At 33.5% G+C, this 19,872-nt stretch overlaps 1 protein-coding gene across 1 annotated transcript in view; it reads right to left on the bottom strand.

Moving 5' to 3' along the window:
* Positions 1-676: 676 nt before the first annotated feature.
* Positions 677-19,872, bottom strand: part of Arp6 (Actin-related protein 6) — a 35,134-nt gene continuing 15,938 nt past the window's right edge. The window contains exons 8-11 of the mRNA XM_076467679.1: positions 7,469-7,592; positions 6,918-6,993; positions 5,647-5,709; positions 677-4,007 (exon numbers count right to left, since the gene is read on the bottom strand). Of these exons, the coding sequence (XP_076323794.1) occupies positions 3,878-4,007; positions 5,647-5,709; positions 6,918-6,993; positions 7,469-7,592 (393 nt within the window). The 3' untranslated portion in view covers positions 677-3,877. The remainder of the gene's footprint in view (positions 4,008-5,646; positions 5,710-6,917; positions 6,994-7,468; positions 7,593-19,872) is intronic.

Genomic DNA, 19,872 nt, shown 5'->3' with positions numbered 1-19,872 from the left:
GCGAAGCTTTTTGACTGACTTTGTAGAGCCACAAAATTCCTCTAGCCCAGGGGTGGGTAACTCCATGGCCAGTGGATAGCTTAATTGAAGCCAGCTTGAGTTTAGAAATCAACTTTTCCACCATTTATTTTTATTGCAAATTTGGTAATCAGCAATTGCACTGCCTCGAATCATCGCTAACGTTGCGCGCTTCTTCATTGCCACAGACTCCGCCCATTTTGTAACGCCAGTCTGCTTTAGATGTTTGTTGTCGAGTATGTGTTGTTTCTCATGCGCTTGCAAACACATTTTTCTTGTGCAGCTTTCATGAGTTTAAATATATTTTGTTTTTAATCTCATAATATGAATAATTCGAAAACGAAAGGATCCAGATGATGGTGAACACTCAGAAAATAAAGACAATTTAATTTATTTTAACAGTACTGTTGAAAAGAGAATGACACGTGACTGGAAAAACGTGAATTTGATGAAAGTTGGGAGTTGAAATTTGCAGTGAAAGTAAATAATAATCCAGTGTGTCTTTTGTGTAACAAAGTTTTTAGGAATAATAAAGTATACAACCTTAAGCAACACTAACAATTTTCCCAATGAATTTGATGTAAAATTTCCAGTTGATAGCAAAAATCGTATGAATGAAATCAGCCGTCTGAAAGCACAACTTCATGAACACAAGGGAGGTCTGAAAATATTTTTATCAACGAAAACTCTAGTTACATTAGCTAGCTATAAAGTAGCTTGGATTCTGGTTCAAAAAAGGAAATCGTTAACTGATGCTGAACTAGTAAAAGAAATATTGATTGTGGTCATTGAAACTCTGTTGGAGAATTATGATTCAGCAATAAAAGATGATATTCTTCATAAGATAAATAATTTGCAATTAAGTCGAAACAATTGTCCGTAGAATGCTAGAGTTAGCGAAAGACAGAAAATCAGTTGTTTGAATAAGCAAAAAATTGTTTATATTTTTCTTTAGCATTAGATGAGTCAACAGATGTCAGTGACATTACACAGTTGATATTTTGGGTTCAATATATAACTTCAGATCTTCAAGTGAGGGAAGAAACGCTCGATCTTTGTGGATTACGGGTTCAAACGTGGAAAAAACATCTTTGAAAAATTTCTTGAAATATCAAAAAAATTCAACAGGAATCCACACCAAGGAGCCACTGAGAGGAATAGAATCCCTGAATTCGGTGTTGTAAATCTGAAGACTTATCGTTGTCCCATTGGGGAAAGTCGAGAATTGGAATATAATCATAATGACAACACTAAATCAATACATGGACAATGGTGGAACAATCCCACATAAAAGACATGGATGAGACAAAAAAAACAACACTCAAATGGAAGATACAGATAAGATGAATCCTTCCACAAAATAGTTCTATTGTTTTTAAACATATATTTACCATTATTTTCAATTCCTAGATTGGCCTTAAAGGGATTAATATAGTTTTTTAAGCTAAGTAACTGGTTTTAAATACTAACGCCCAAGAAACATTACCATTAAATATAAAAGTTAAACGCAAATAACAGGAAACGTTGACACTGAAAAACAAATCACATTGTTTTATTTTACCGTTAAATAATGACAGTAATTGTAAACAGATTTGTGCGTAGCAGGAACTTTTTTACACACACACTCAAAAAATATAAAAACAATGATTTAACCTCTTTAGGTGATAACACAAAGTAGATTTTCCATTCTGTTTTTCCGAACAATTTTCTTTAAAAAAACAAGACAGGAACTCTTCAAGATTGCACATTTCACAAAAAACAAACAAACATTTGGTGAATGTAAAATAATATACAGGGTGGCCCGTAAGTCCCTACCCATCCATATGTTATGTTATATTCAATTACGCAAGTATTATAAATTTTTTCTCTTTTTTTTCAGAAAAATATGGCCGATTTAAGCCCATTTACACTTGAAAATGTCTCACAAAACATGGCGTCGCATAATATCATGCAGCAGGAATGAGGGACAGCACACAGATACACAAGATATATGGATGGGTACGGACTTACGGGCCACCCTGTAGGGAATGGTAGTGCCAAAAAAAAAATACAAACAATGCAGGTGTAATATGAATAATCTCGACATTACTTCCAATATTACAATTTATTGTTACACTGTAAAATGCATGAAATACAAAACAGTTACGAAATAGATACATTCAACCAACCTGACCTCGTAGAAAGATTATAACAATCAAGGCAATTTGACTAAACATGGTTTTTCCTTGTACGTTCTTCCAAGGCTCTCCGTTACACTATACGAACGCCTACCACGATATGCCAATGATATTTGATAAAATATACAACGTCCAACTGCAATGATATTAAATTCAAGTCTGTTTTACAGTGTAGCATTAAATTTTAAACCATGTAGGTATGATCTACATATAGCTGTAGCATTCCTTTGTTCTTGTTTGCATTCTTCTTGGCACCGCCATCTGTACATTATTTTAGATTTACAAAATGTTTTATTACTCATCTTGAGATGTTTTACTGTTTTACTCCTGACTGAAAGTTAGTGCATTCTATGAACGTGTGTGATAAAATTATGTGTATTGATTTTTTTTTTACCCCTTCACATCACACATAATATAGGGGTTGGCTCCTTAAAGACACCAGTTGTATAGTTTACAAAGTATTGGTTATCTACAAGTTACCCACTGCTTTGTACACTGAACAATTTACATGTTACAGTCATCTCATACTTTTCTATCGTTGGCTGGAAATTCCTGTTTTACCATGTACTTAAGTTCTGAACACTAGATTTTTTTAGAAAAGCTAATATCTAGGAATAACATACTTACACTAGAATTATTTTTTTTAGTAATTACTACTAATTGCTATGACTATGTGATAAATTGTGCACTGCACAGAAACAAATAGAATGGATTTAGGTATAAAACTGATATTAGCAATAAAGAAGCTGTAGGGTTATCTCAACTGAACAATTTAATGGGTTGTTTTCACTTTCTTGTTTGGTATCTCAATAATGGTTTTATGGGCTTGTATGATGCAGAACAAATAAAAGTGAGAAGCTTTCAATTCTGCACTAGCCATCCCTAATTTAGCACTGTAAGACCAGAGAAAAGGCAGCTAGTCATCACCACCCATAGTCAACTCTTTTGTCAACAAATAGTGAGATTGACCATCACGTTTAAATTCCCCCACTGTTTAAAGGGTGAGCATGTATGGTGTGATGGGGATTCCAACCACATGGCCAAACTGGGCCAAAGTGAGAGGCAATCATCTTTAAAAGCAAAGTTCTCTGTCACTGTTGATGTTTTAGCATGGATGTTTGTATTATGTTTACTGAGTACCTTGGCCAACCCTATATGTATTTAATTAACAAAAATGAAGTTGTCTGGAATAATATTTAAATATCAACTAGCAAAGCATAAACATTTGATATATAAATGTTAAAGTTCTAGATGCAAACAAATTCATCACATCTTATCAAAATTTTATGTTATGTTTATTAATTACTAGTTCACCTCTCTCTCTCTCTCTGTGTGTGTGTGTGTGTGTGTGTGTGTACATACATACATACATAGATTAAAACATTGGTTTACTAAATAGATTTGTTTGTCTGATGGATATCATCACCAGTAACAAACATTTTCACTTAAAAGATCTTTTACTGTGGTAATATTCAAATATTTAATTCTTTGAAGGTACTGATACTTTACAAAATATCAATCAATTGATATAGATAATTAATATACAAAAACGTTTAAACTGCCACAGGATGGGCCTAACATGTAAACCATTTTAAGCATGAAAACATTTACTCAAGAAAGTTCTTCATGACAATGTAAATACACAATATAAATTACTATAAAAGGTATTTCGATTGTTTGTTTCAGATATCAAATTTTTCTAAGCAAAGGTTCATCCCATTTTCTTCATACATTTTTCGAGAAATAATCATCTTTGGAGCTTCATCACTTTCAGACAGCAAGCCCCCTCCATGCCAGGCAAAGGTAACAGGGCTAGTATTCACAACAGAAAGATTGAAAATTTTGTTGCAAATATAATAATTTAAAATCCAAAAACATACTATGTTTTGACATTGTACTTCAGTCAGTCAATAACTTGTTTGGGTATTTTCATTTGTTTCGTTTTTCTTTTCTAATTTAATAAATTATTATATTTAATAAATATAATAGAAAAGTTTTGGATTACTTCAGAAATTATAAAATCTGTAAAACATAATGATATATAATAAATATAAAAATAATACTTATAAAAAATATGAAAAGGATTTTAAAATATAAAAAATCAGCTCATACTACTATGTTAAGTTTACGATACGAATATATTAAAAAAAAACAGTTTATGGGATGTAATGGAGATGTAAAAAAGCAGTTTAATTGGATGAATAGTATTATAAGTGAAAATAAAAATATGGTATTATAAGATAAAATATTTTTTCAAAGATACAATCAACACATAATAAATACAACTATAACAAATGCATCTCATTCAAACTCTGAGACAGTATTTTTGTTTCACAACATGTATTTAAATTAACAGCATTATCGTAAATGGTTTAAAAATTAAAACATTTCTAGTGCTGAGAACATAAAATTTACATCAGAAAAATATATAGCTATATTGCCAGTCGTATATATTTACAGTTTATCCTTCCAACATGGAATGTTTCCAAGTAATTTAAATAGTATTTCAAATATACAAAGGTAGAATAAAAATGATATGGGAAATTATCACCTTATATCAGTTATCTGTTTTATCAAAATTATTGAGGTCAAGTTATAATTAAAATCATTTATAAAAAAACATTTTGGTTTGCTTGATGAAACACAATTTTATAGAAAACTTACATACTGAATATATTTTTTACATTCTTCCCAAAAAGTATAGGTCATTAGACAATAAAGGGACTAGCAATTTAGTTTTAAGATGTTATGATAAAAATTATAAAAATAGTTGTAAATGTAAATCAACTGAGAGAATAACAGTTATAAGTATTTGGAACTTTGTACTATAACAACTTAAAAGTAGAAATTACACTCAGAAAACATAAGTCAAATCTTAAGATTTTTAATTTTTATTAAAATAACAAGTGATATTGATAAATATAGGTCCCTGATTATTATGGCAATAATAACAATATGTTTAAAATTTTAAATCATATATTAAACTACAATATTTCTCTTGAAATAAAAATATTTTTATACTATTAAGTCAGGGATTTAGTTATATTATACCATAGTTCAAAAGAAATTATGCACAGGTATTTAATTATGTGGCTTCAAAATTACATAATTTACATAAGTATAAATAAGATGTGAAGTAAATTTTAATAAATATAAAAAATATTAAATAATCATTTACTTAATAATGAAAATGTAGAAACTTAGCAATATAGTTTGATAAAACTAATATACTAACATGTTAGTTTAACATCCTGTACAAGTTTTGGAGATATATAAAGAAAATTACACATTGTAACTTGTCCTTCTAATTATGTGTGTCATAATAAATCTTAAAACATGGTAATATTCAACATTTTCAACCTGACAGAACTACTCTGTCATACATAAAAATCTTCAACACCTAACCATTAAATTCCTTTTTAATCTGTATCTGTTTGTCATGCTTACTCACTTTTCTGGTAATGTGACACTAACATCATATAATTCTGGTGCAAAAGCTCGCACATCATTGTACCTGTAAATCAAAAATTGCCATAACTTTTAAACAATAAAATATAATGCATATCATCTAGTTCTCTATAAAAGTGAATAAAATGTAGGTAGTTAATTTTACTTAAACTTAGCCCAAAAAGAAAAGACAATTATAATGATTTTTTTCACTAAGCTTAATCATACTTGAGTGTTCAGGCCAGTAGTAAAATATGTATTCAATTTAGTCATTTAAAATAATTGAGTTGGCCACATGAGCAAAGTAGTAAACTATACATTCCACCACATAGTTTAGAGATTAATTGACTGAGCAGGTCTGTGTTACTAAACACAAAGGAACATGTAGCACAGAAGCAGTTCTGACTCCTTAATAGTGTATGATCAATTATTCAAGATATAGAAGAAATACCTTTTGTGAAGTGTTTAAGTAACAGTGTTAATTCAATATTTACAACTGGACCTACAATAACTGCACAAAACTACTAAGATATCAATAATTAAAAATCATTTATGTAAGCACACACATATGTATAGCAGTCGTTGTTGATGTTAATAGAGTAACATCAGAGCATTTTGCCAACGTTTTTTGAAATGAACAAACTAAGAACTTAATACATTGTCTTAATAAGCAGTGACAGAAGTTATCACAACTAATATAACCTCACCACACACACATAATCTCCAACACACAGTCCAATGTTTCTCCTGGAGCTTTATATTTTAATTTATTAAACTTCTTCACTGAATGAGTAATCAGTATTTTATAATGGATATTTATAACAAAACAGAAGAAGTTTAGTTTTTCCGTAACTTACAGTTAAGTAGAAACTAGAGCCAGTCAGGACCCATGTCACGCCCACAGTAACAGTTAGTAAGCTCAAAAATATATTCAAAAGAAATATTTACTTTCAAGTGGAGGTACATTTTGACTGTATAGATAGTAAAAGTAATGAGAAAGTTACTTAGTTTCAATTATTACTTTCAACATGGAAATTTTTTTTAAAACTACATCTTTTACATTTTTGAGAATGTTTGGTGACCTTCTGATCACCCTAGCTATGTTCTTGGTCACTTACCTTCATGGATGATATATAAATAAGTACAAATATGCAGTCCAAAATAATACTCTCTGCACAATGAATGCTATGGTTACTATATCAAAGTCAGGCATAAACTAAATGATAACACTACCTAATACACTAGCACCAAAATTCACCAGTTGTTAATACCTACACTCGTGTTTTAAAGAATGGAAAACAGGAATTTCCTCCTGTTAGCAAAATATTCTTATACAGATGAGGTTGGATTTCTGAAAATAAAAGCATTTCTCTATGAACTTGTGAAAATGAAAATACATAAGCAGTTAATCTTTACATAATCACATCTTATGTACCACAATTTACAAAATGTTTACTAATTACGTAGCTTGAACTTTCACAAAATGTATCTGGAAAATTAATTTCATAAATAATCATAAAATACATCTGTCAGATAAAGTTTTGAAATGTAATTCAGTTCTTTAAAATTTGATAATATTTACAAACTTTGACAATAACAACAAATATGTCTAAGCATTTGTTTAAATAAATCAACTAAATCACACACACACAAATATGTAAACACATGTAACCCTCTTTTCATCTCTCTTTAGTGGATCACATGTATAATTTGCAAGTGTTACAGGTAAAAAAATTAAAACATTTCATTATTTTATATGATTTCATCAGAACCATTGTTACACATAACAATCCTTACCTCTGGCTGTTACACATAACAGTCCTTACCTTCTGGAGTGGCCTGAATTGAATGTACAATAGCTTCTGGAATTCCCATTTCTTGCACTCCAATATCAGATGGATGGAACAATAATTCTGGTACCATAAATCTTTCATTATTCATTCTAATGATCTAAAAGACAAACAACCAGTGGCTAGTAAACCAATTTTATATTTACTGCTGTCTAAATATTAATAAAAAAAACTGTCAATTTTTTACTAACCCAACTACTGAAAGGAAAGCAATATTCTTACTTTAAACAAATGAACTAACAGTTTCAATAGCAGTGGTGCTGCCATTTGAAATTCAAAACAGATGTCTGACCTAAAGTCAATAGCTTCTTTTAATACAAACTTAACTTGTAAAGTTGCTTGTGCACATTAGTTAATGGCAATTTTTTAGGTCCATTTGACAATAATCGACAAAGATAAATTTTTTTTCAGTACACTGATTCAAAAAGAAGGACATCTGATGATGCTCTTGTTTGAAAACAGGTAAATATACTTTGTACATTCCTTCTCAATGTTTCAAAGCAGAAATAACATTACGGATCTGAATGGGTCAGAAAACACAAATTGCTAATTTATTGATTAGGTGCAATATAATTACCAGTTTTTTTTCTAAAGCTGCAAACAGATTAATTCTGCCTTTTTGTTTAATTTACTAAACTTAACACAGCAGCAGTTGGTAGTTCAGAAACTTGTTCAAATATTCAGAAGTTTTGAAAAAAAAAGTTTTATCAAATTTCCAGAATAATAAATAAGTCTAAATTTTATACATTAATCATTTTTAATAACATAAAATATCACTTAAAGTTGGGGATAAACAAGCACATATAGCCTATCAACTCTTAAAAAAAAAAGTGAAAATTCTAAATTTTAAATTGTATTAACTTGATATATACATGTTAAGGTCAGCTCATATCACATTATGATTTCTGTTAATAAGTTAAACCTTGGACCCGGCATGGCCTAGCGTGTTAAGGCGTGCGCTTCGTAATCTGAGGGTTGCGGGTTCGCCCAAGAGTAGCCCAAGAGTTGGCGGTGGGTGGTGATGACTAGCTGCCTTCCCTCTAGTCTTACACTGCTAAATTTGGGACGGCTAGCACAGATAGCTCTCGAGTAGCTTTGTGCAAAATTCCAAAAACCAAACCAACCAGTTAAACCTTGTTTCATCCAGTGTATGAACATGAGAAACAAAGAAAATAAGCATCTAAAACAGATAAATATTTTCATGAAAACAACCATTTTACTTTATTCAGAAACTTAAAGCTTGTTTCTTTTCAAGGAAGTCTAAAGAACTAGTTCCATCTATGCTCTTCAGTCTCAGATGAGATTAGGAATACTATGTAGCACTGGAAGAGGTGGGTGAGTATCTACTGAAAATATATTTTCATGTAAGAAAATGTTAACTTCTGAGATAATACACATCTCTTTGCGCAAAAAGCTAGAATCTCACAATAATGTGGTGGAAGGACTGGTGTGAAAGTAAGCTAAGTGAACTTTCACAGAGTGTGACACATAGTGGCAAGGAGGCTCCATGGGAACAAACTTGTGTAATACTGTATCTCACCTCTTCCATAGTACATTTTTGTCCAGATTGAGAGAGAGGGAAAAGTCAAAAAGCACCATGTGTTGCAACTACAGGCAGAATAAGAATGTGGCAATTTGAAGACTTGCACACAACAGATTGTAGGGCCAATTTGTGCAGCATAGCAGAAGCATGTTCAGACTGTACCAAGTGCTCATGCCAATATACTTACTGGGCCAAAACAGGCTGCAGGAAGAGAAACCAGGAATCATTAGTATTTGTTATTTCAACTCTGCTAACAGACTGATATTAACTGCAGGAGGAGGGCAAGGCAAGTTAATAAAGTACAGAAAAAGGGCACAAGTTGCTAGTAACAGCACACCTCAACTAAACAAGAGATGATTGCAGGTAATCAGTGAATTAACACTAGTCTGAAACCAGGTAGCCTTAGGTTCATAACTTCTGGTCCATGATTGGGTTCCAACCATCTTTATTTCATGAACAGAAAGCAAAAAAGAAAAGTAACCTTTGTTCCAACAATCAAGGCTATGCATGTGTGGAGACACAGTACACAACTAACATCAGGCACCCAGAAACCTGACATCCAAGCAACAGTGGGAAGGAATGAAATGATGATGGATCAATTCTGGTCCAAAACCAGGTTGTGTGTTGGGAATTTTTCATTCCATTAAAAACCAGTCTACTACCTCTGAAGGTTGTAGCAACATATTATAAGAACTGCTACATTCTTCACTCATGTTTTAATTCCACAAAAATTGGCCAGTAAAATGTGTGCAGAAATAAAAAAAATACTATTTCAAATTGTACTAAACTTTACTATTACTTTTGATAGTTTGAATCCAATCATGTTCAGAATTAATGACAATACTAACATATTGAAGAACTGAAGAATATTATACACATCTTACAAAGGAATGGCTGTTCTCTGAACTTTACTGATAATCTTATTAATAAGTACATTAAACATAAAATTTTCTACACTTAATTTGTATAATGTGCCAAAGTAAAATGTTGTGTTGGATATCCCATACATAAATATCATGGACTGAAAACAAAGAAAAAAATTAATAAATTTAATTGGATATATCTGTAATCACATTTATATTAAGGATGTTTTCAAGATCACAGTAAAGTAAAGAATCTTCAATGGTGCTATTCCTGTTTTAAATCCTTCAAAAGAAATGCAATTACACTGTTTGGCAACATGAAAATATATAGTCAACAACTAGTTATTTCTCTGATAAAATTTTAGAAAAAAAATACTTCCATAAAACTTGTTTCTACATCAAATATTAAAAAACACATCTTACAAAGCAGTGATAAACTTGTGTGTGTCAACAACTTCAGAATTACCAATATCAGCTGAGTGAGAGCAAATGCTTCAAGTTAAAAGAAATTCTGCTGATCATCTCACTGTCTTCTATGAAGAAAAAGGTGTCAGAAACAATATTATTATTTAATCTGTAGACCACTCAATGTAAATCACTGTAAATTTGTAATTGCAATGCTAGTTTTATATGCCTTCAAGCACTTTATCCAATTACAATTGTCATGAAACAAAAGAAAGGCTCAAACTATCCATGTGGGTAAAACTGGCTCAGGTTTGACTTGCATCTACTAGATTGAGATTGCAAAGTAAAACATAACATCAGCATTTTCAAATAATATGGATACATTAGGTTAAATTATTACAAACTCAAAAGATAAAACTTATCTGAATGTTAGACAAAAATGAAAGCTTAGATGCAATGGGCAAAAATTCTAGAACTTTCAAAGCCAATGTTAAATAAAATTTCAACACTAAAAAAACTACAACATAACATTAAAAGTGAAATTTGTACAATTCTTTCTAACCAGTAACAACACTTCAAAAATTTATCAATTAAGAAAATGATGAAATAATCTAAATAATTAATAGACATAGTTAATGAAAAATATAACTATCAATGACATTTAAATACATTCTATATCTGTTATGGAAAACAACAACAGAACAGCCAAAACCATCTTTAATGAAACGAAAAAGTAAATCTGTAGGAAGCAAAAATACTGAAAGAAATTTAAATGTCTTTACACAAAACATACAAAGAAAGAGGATCTCAGCCCAACACTCTGAAATGAATGAAAACCAAAACTGAAAGTCAGTATTTTAGCACCAACTTGATTTGGAAGTTACAAAAGATAATTTGATATTATTGAAACTCAGTGTTTTTTCTTTCAGTTAAAGAGGTGAATAATATGAACATATGTTCATGATGTTGGATATACAAGACTGTTTAGCATAATAGTTATTATTTAGTTAATTTTATATTTCATGAATATCCAGTTTTCATAACAAGAGAGTTGAAAGTTAATTATTTTAAAAGTAATAATTATAAAAAAACTTTATGTAACTTAGTAAAAGTCATACATTGTGTGTGTGTAGTTCAATTGTTATGGTTTTGTTGATATCATCTTTCTTGAAACCTCTAAGTTTGTATTGCTGTCTAAGTACTGTTACATCAGTGTTTCCCAGTTCGTAGAAAGCTCCAAGCCTCAGTTGGGTAAAGATATATACGACTAAGCAAGCACAAGTCAAGTTCAGCCAGAAAAAGAAAAGTTAAAAAATGTGAAGTTAGCCATCATGTGAGTGATTAGCATTAAAAGGTGGTGTCTTAAAGTAAGTTTCAAGTTTAATAGAAATAAGGGGGAATAATTTGTCTTGTCAAAGGGTGTTCTACAACAATCGAACCTGCCTGTGTGGACTTTGACAAGAAGGAAACAACTATTTAAAGTTCAGGATGCAACTGTGGTAATGTGAGTGAATTATTCACTGAAGTTATAGTGATGAGTAGAGAAAAATAATTCATCTTGTCATTTTGGATTCTAAAGTAATTCAATCAGCCTGTGTGGACTTTCAACAAGAAAAGAGAATTATTTAAAATTTTAGATAAAGCTGCAATTTCCTATAATGTAAAAAAATGTTTGTACATTCATTTTACTTATTTTGAATGTATATTATTTTAAAAGAGGTGGATTGTGTGCTGTCCACTAACTGTCTAGCTTTGTCACCAACAAATTACAGACACCTACTGTAAAAGAATCACATCACAGCTCATATACAAAACAATGGAATATTAGTGAGAATGAAAATTAATTGAAGTAGCCTCCTTTCATTTATTTTGAAATCTGATATAATTTTACTAAATATAACAAAGGCAGTTGTAAATTTCAATTATAATAGATTTGTTTAGCTTCATACATGTTAATAATTTAGACTCCTAAGGTGTATTTAGAGGGTGTTAGACCTCTGCTGTTCTCCTCAACTTTAATGATCACCTTTATTGAAAATGCTCAAGAAAGCTGTTTTTCTTATGACAACAAGAGATTTATAATAATGGGTAATTTTAATAGTGGACTAGCTTGCTTGCACAGTAGAATGTGAAAACCAAGGTATGTATTACGATGTTTAGGATCGTGGCAAATATACTAGACAATTGTGTTACAAAAGTAACAGTTAAAGGTTAAACAAAAATAGAATATTTTCTTTCTAATAGAAAGAATAATGGCTATTGTTTTAGAGTAAAACTAAGTATAAAGCTACAAAATGGTATATGTGAGCTCTGTCTGCCACAGGGATTCACACCCCAGATTTTGGCATTATAAAACCATAAATATCAATGATAAACTGGGGGAAGTATAAACAATGATATCTGAATTATACACTGCCATTTCTTTACAAACAATCTTACAGGTTTGATTGATTGATTGATTTAGTGTTTTATGGCACAAAGTAGTTAGGCTATCTGCACCAAACGTCCAGTAAAAAGGTAAAAATAAATGAAATGTAGTAAAATACATAAAAGGGAATGAAAATAAAGCAAAACAAAATTGAAATACAGAAAAAGTATAAAATCAATGTTGACACCTAGTCTACAATGTTAAGAGAGAAAGCAGAGTAAGAGAAGTTGTAAAGGACTTTCTGTAGCAAAATGGTAATGATCGTAATCCGCCAGGAACACTGACAGGTAAGTACAAGAACCACCGTCAGTCACCTGAAGTTGGCCTTTCCAGTCCTGGTTATGTTGTCATAACAGCCATTATCAAAAGGTAAAATAATAAAAGTTTTAAAAGACATACAGCAAAATCTTAATAAAAATTAGCCAAACATCCAGTAAAAAGGTAAAAATATATGAAATGTAATAAAATACATAAAAGGAAATGAAGGTCAACCATCATTGAAAAATAGAAAAAGTATAAAATCAATGTTGACACCTAGTCTACAATGTTAAGAGAGAAAGCAGAGTAAGAGAAGTTGTAAAGGACTTTCTCTAGCAAAATGGTTATGATCATAACCTGCCAGGAAGACTAACAGGTAAGTACAAGAACCACCGTCAGTCACCTGAAGTTGACCTTTCCAGTCCTAGTTCTGGGTTATGTGTCATTATGGCCAGTACTAAAAGGTAAAGTAATAAAAGTGTTAAATGACATGCAGCAAAAGTGTAATAACAACTCGCCAGGACGACTAACGGGTAGTTCAAACAGCAGCGTTAGTCACCTGAAGTTGGCCTTTCCAGTCCTGGTGTCGTGTTATTTAATGTTCTGGCCATTTCACAATGTCAAACTGAACTAGAGAAATTGAGACTAAAAAGGGAACCACAATTAAAAAGGTGTAATGAATAAATAAGAAATATTTAAATGAGGTTAAAAAGATTAATGGCCATTAAAAAACTAAAAACTTTATCAAGGTAGACAGTGTCACCATCACCAATAACACTGTCCAATGTCACAGACAAACCCTGAGACAGAACATGTTTAAAATAGTGCCGTCATTGAGAATCGTAACGATGGCAAGAAAGTAAAATGTGGCTTACAGTGATTTGAGTGTTACACAAACTACACATTGGTGCATCAGTTCCAGATAAAAGAAAATGAGGAGTTAAAAAACTGTGACCAATGCGTATTCTAGTTAGAACAAGTTCCTCCTTCTGATCCTTATGGAAGCCAGATAGCCAAAGCCCAATATGGGGTTTTATTTGAAAAAGCTTGTTGTCGCGTTGCTCACTCCAAGTGGACTGCCAGCTGGCATGGAGCCGAGCCTTGAATACAGGATCATAGTCCATGTACAGAATAGGCACAGTGGTGATAGTGCCAGAGCAGAAAGATTTAGCTGCCATGTCTGCAAGCACATTCCCGCGAATACCAACGTGGCCTGGTATCCAGAAAAACTGGATAGAAGTAGATGTTAATGAGAAATGGGCCAGTCAGTTTTGAATACCAGCCAACGTGAAGCGATTCCAAGGCCAGCAGAGAAATAAGGGAGTCAGTATAAATAGTGCAGTTGGAGTACTGCTCAGCTTCAATATGATCCAGGGCAAGAGATATGGCGTGCAGTTCAGCAGTGAACACAGAAGCTGAAGAGGGGATTCTGAGCGCAACCACTGAACAGCAACAAACCATGGCAGAGCCCACAGAGTCACCTGATTTTGAACCATCCGTATAAATTGGAATAGAAAGGGTGTTCGAAAAATGTTCAGTAAATAAAAGATGGTACTTCCAATAGGCAGTATCTGCCTTTTTCAGATGACTTAAAGAAAGGTCACATTTGGGGGTTGTAATAGGCCATGGGAAATGGGCTGACCAGTGGATTCTGCAATGTTTTCCAAGAATAGACCCAATTCATCCAATTACACCTGGATGCAAAGGCCAAAAGGAGCAATAGCAGATTGCCTTTTTGGAAAAGTAAGGCCCACTGAGGAAGGAGAAAACATCTCCAAGTGGGATGCTTTGGTAAGGAGCGAAGTTTCAAAGAATACAGTAAAGACAGTTGCAAACGGCAAAAGTGCAGAGAAGGTTTGTGAGATTCCACATATAAGCTCTGAACTGGGGAGGTGCAGAAAGCCCCAGTGCAGAGTCAAAGTCCTTAATGATGAATGGGGTCCAGCATCTTTAAGGCCAAGGGTCCGGCAGAGCCATAGACCACTGATCCATAGTCGAGTTTTGAACGAATAAGAGCATGATATATCTTTAACATAAAACATTGATCCGCTCCCCAACTGGTAGTAGAGAGGACACGAAGGATGTTCAGCGCTCTTGTGCATTTGACCCCTAACTGCTTTACGTGTGGTATAAAGGTCAAATTACGGTCAAAGAACGCAACGTGGTTCGAAAGTGTGGGATATCTACGGAAAGTATCCCAGGCCCGTTTTTGAGCTTTCCATGCCAAGAGGCAAGCAGGATTCCACCACGGATGAAGATATCGTGGAAGACATGTCAAGGTTTTAGGAATACACTGAGCAGCTGCTTGTATAATACAGCCAGTTACCGCTGCCACACAGTCATCTATTGACGGCTGATTCACGATGGCAGGATCAAGTTCTGCGAGAGCAGTGAAAGTGGACCAGTTTGCCTGGTCCAGCTTTCACCAGGGCACGCGGGTAAGGTGGCATTGACCACGGCCAGTCTCTCTCAAAAGTATAGGAAAATGATCACTGCCTAGTGGATTATTGTCAACCCTCCATGAAAAATGGGAAAATAATGAAGGGGAGCAAACCAAGAGATCAATAGCAGTAAAGGACTGACTAGGTGCGTGAAAATAAGTGGAAGAACCAGTATTGAAAAGAAAAAGATTGTGATCAGAGAGCGTATGCTCTACAGAGCGACCCCTCCTATCAATAACAGCACTTCCCCAGAGGGGATGATGTCCATTAAAGTCCCCCAGGATTAGAAAGGGAGACGGCAACTGTTCAACGAGAGCATCAAGGTCTGATTGATCATATGTCTCTCCAGGGGACAGGTAGAAAGAACAAACAGTGATGGTATGACCCAAGGAAACACGGATGGCTACGGCCTCCAAGGGTGTGTTGAGTGACAAAGACAGGGTGGGCACATGCTGATCAACCAATAGTGCCATCCCTCCATGTACTCGTCCATCACACAGCCTGTCATTTCTGTACAGAGAAAACTGCCAAATGGTGACTGTATCAGCAGGTTTTAGAAATGTTTCTTGTAAGGAAAGACAAACAAGATGGTAGGAAGCAATCAGTGTTTTGATATCATCCAGATTAGAACGTAAACCTCGACAGTTCCATTGTATAAAGGTGGCCATTTTTAATGACGGGTAGGCAAAGTGGCTGGAGAACCCTTCTATTTACGACCATGTCTTTTTTCCTTACTGTCCTTATTCGGAGGAGGTCTATCGACCTCCATGGATCCTGCCCTGAGTCGATTGGGCAGGTCTTTGTTGTTGGAAGGGGATTCCAGTGACTAAGGATGCGAACAAATGATTGTTTTGAATTGTGGGGTTGGAGAAAAGGATGTATCAGAAGAACTGTCTGTATTTGAAACCGAAGGATGTGGATCTTGAGATTTGTTGGATTGTATGGGAGGAACAGAGATGAGTGTAGAAGTCGATTCATCAATCTCTTTAACCATGGAGGTCAAAAGACTTTTCATTTGTTTTGAAAACAATTCTTTTTGAGGTACAGAGATATCTGTCTGCACTCCCACTGTAGTTGTGGAACAAAGTGCAGCAGCATATGTCCGAGATGGAGTGGCGGAGAGCAATTTCCGAGCCTCAGGATAACTAATATGATGGGTAGTTTTCAAATGCTGAACCTCTTTTTCCTCCAACCATTTTGGGCAAGAACAAAAGTAGGAAGGGTGGGAACCATTGCAGTTGACACAATGTGGGTCCATGTCACACTCATAGGCATCGTGGTCCTTGCCACTGCAACGAGCACATGTCAGGGAACCACAACAGGACGTCTTTGAGTGGCCGAACCTCTGACAGTGGAAACATCGGAGAGAGTTTGGAATGTATGGCCGTACCCTGCCTTGATGGTGGCAGGTGCACGTGATGATGTAAATGTCAAAACGAGGATATTTGTTGGCAGTGTAATTCCATTTTTGCAAGTGGAGATGCGCCTCACTGCAGAAACTCCTTGAGTGGAGAGACCAGCGAGAATCTCTGACTAGGAGATGTTCTTCAAGTCCCTCTCAACAATAACTCCTTGTGATGAATTCAAGGTAGCATGAGGGGTAACCTCAATAGGTACATCCCCAATTGCCTTTGAATTCAAGAGGAGTTCACTGTCTTGGGATGTGGATGTTTCAACCAATATGTCTCCAGATCAAAGCTTCTTTACTGACTTTGGAGAGCCAGCAAGTCCCTCTAGTCCCTTCTGAATAAAAAAAGAGAGACATTTGCCCTGAAGGTTTTTCTGAAAGAGAATGTAATATAAGAAAATGGGATACAGGTGTCACAGATGTTGAAGATTGCTGCTAAGAGTCTTCAAGACATGGTCGTTTACTTATTGACTGTTTTTTCAATATTTTATTTAAATTTTTTGTTGGAGGATCCACAGGAAAAAACGAAAATTTCAGTACCCACTGACCCCACCCACCATGGAGCCCTAAGGGGATGCACTACAATGTCATGCAAGGACATTGCAGCTATGCCAGAATTTCGTGAGCACTATACCCAAACACCAGCATCAGACACAATGTCCACAACACCCGTTGAGAACTTCCAACACTGATACTTGGTTGACTCTAGCCCCCAGTGACACAAGGGAAGCCACCCAGCTGAGTTGTGTTAGGGTTGGAATCGCCACGCACGGCCACACCAGAGAGGGCAATCTTACAGGAGAAATTAGTAACTCATAGAATGTTTCATGATATATAGTCATCAACTGGTCATTAACTGATAGTTCTTCTCTCTTAAAAGAATATAATTAGAGATTTCCTTATGTTGAAAGATGCATGTGAAGGTTTAATTTATGTTTTTAAAGATTTACCACACATTAATGCTAAATGAAGATAAAGTAATGGCAAGAAGAGAATGTTTAATTTGTTTGAAGGATAGTAAATTCAGTTGGAAATCAATATCCTAGAAAAAATATTTCAAAGAATAAGCCAATGAACAACCAATAAAAAATATTTCAAAATATTTAGAAACCTTGTGATCAACATTAAAATAGCATGTTACATTAACTGATGATGAACCTGATGACTCATCAGAACTACTGATGGTCTTATCTCACCAACCAAGTTAAAAAAGAAATTGACAATTTTAAGTATGGAAACTGTGGAAAACTAGGATTATTTGCACGTACATATATATACATCTATCTATTTTCAGTTTAGTGGTTGTGAAGAAATGACAAATTGGTCTTCAAGGAGGATGACAAAAGGATAGAGGATGTAATGAACCAAATATGCAGAAAGTAAATGTAAACAATTATTTACTGGTTTAATTTTATTACAAATGAAAAAATACTATAACCAAATATCTTCAAATGTTTCACATATATAACTTATATATATAGTCTGTAGGTAAAACATTTTCAAATGTGTCAAATTAAATGGGGTTCATTAGAGTCTGAATGCATCAGTGTAAAATATGGTATGCAGCAGGGTCCACCTTATAATATTATTTTTAATTTTTTATGAAATATTCTTCATTTAGAAGATGATGCAGTAATTCTTTGTTATCTGTAACCTAGCCTGCCTTCAGACCTGTAATCACATGAGAGTTGGAGACACAGGGATGATACTAATCAGCTTACCTAAGAACACAGGAGTGACCTAGCAAGCCACTGGAGGATTTAATACTTAGTCTAAAAACTTGAGAATAGTCTTGGAACAGAAAAACCCATAGGACAATCAAGGGTGAGATGGTGACAAAATATTGAAAAATAATGTAGAAGGTAAAGGAAAAAACATTATACCTGAACAGGAGTGTATAATAGTTTTATGAGGTGATGTAGCAGAAAGGCCTTTAAGCCTAACAGGAAGATGATGAAGATCTTTGCTGTGCCAATCATGAGTACTAAAACCCAATATTCAGTATTATAAGCTCACTGACTTATCACTGAGCCACCATGGGAAGAAAAACTAAAAATGTTATGTGATGTTTGTGAAAAAAACCCAAAAATGATTATGCACTAAAAGATAACTAAATTTATAGCAATCATTATAAAGTACAACAACAACCAGTCCCCTTACACATTCAGTATATTTACAAATATACTTATTTAAACTTTATTATAAACACAGGTAGGAATATTATATCAACTAAACATTTCAAAAATAAAAGGAGGAGGTCTTCAGATTCAAATCATTCCCATATACACATCCAAGTGAACCCCTTTTGGATAAAGCATGAAATCTTCAACATTACTTTACTTCTGACAATATTTTACTCTTTTGAAACTTAACTGACATACAACTTAGAAGTTACCAAAAACGTTTTCAATAAATGTTTAAAATCATCACTTTATGTAAGGTTTTCAAATTGTAATGATATTCTTCTGGAACTTGAAATACATGGTACAAAACTTCCACTGTTAAAAATCAGTGGAAGATGTAACAAAGATGATTGACTAATGACAAATATACTTTCCTTGAATAAATTCTGCAATAGTTTAGATATAACTAAGTATCACTCTTATGAAAACACAAGTTTTAAAATCATATAGTAATGAAACTTGTGTTTTGATGAAACATGTTGTATGAAGAAAATCACAAAATGATGCAGAACTAAATTTTTTTTATTTTGCATATTCCATCTTTCTTCTCATTATTGAAAACTGAAACAGGAAGATGATTTGGTGAAACACCAGATCTTGTTTGAGCTGTGGAAATGCAGAAAAGGAATCAAAATGCAAATTTTGCAATTTATACCTTATAACTGACAATGGTTTTATATCATTTACAAGCAACAGTTACAAAACCTACTGTGCCTTATACAAACCATTCCATTGTATAAGTAGGAATATTTTATGCAACCAGTTCAAATAAATATAATATGCACAATTATATGGTTATCTTAAATTGTAATTTTCTGGGTGTCAAGAAGATAAGAAAATCCACATTTGTA

The sequence above is a fragment of the Tachypleus tridentatus genome, chromosome 11, assembly GCF_004210375.1.
Source record: "Tachypleus tridentatus isolate NWPU-2018 chromosome 11, ASM421037v1, whole genome shotgun sequence".
Lineage (NCBI taxonomy): Eukaryota > Metazoa > Arthropoda > Merostomata > Xiphosura > Limulidae > Tachypleus > Tachypleus tridentatus.
Note: the sequence above shows the minus strand (reverse complement) of the source record. Positions and strands in the feature narration are given on the sequence as shown.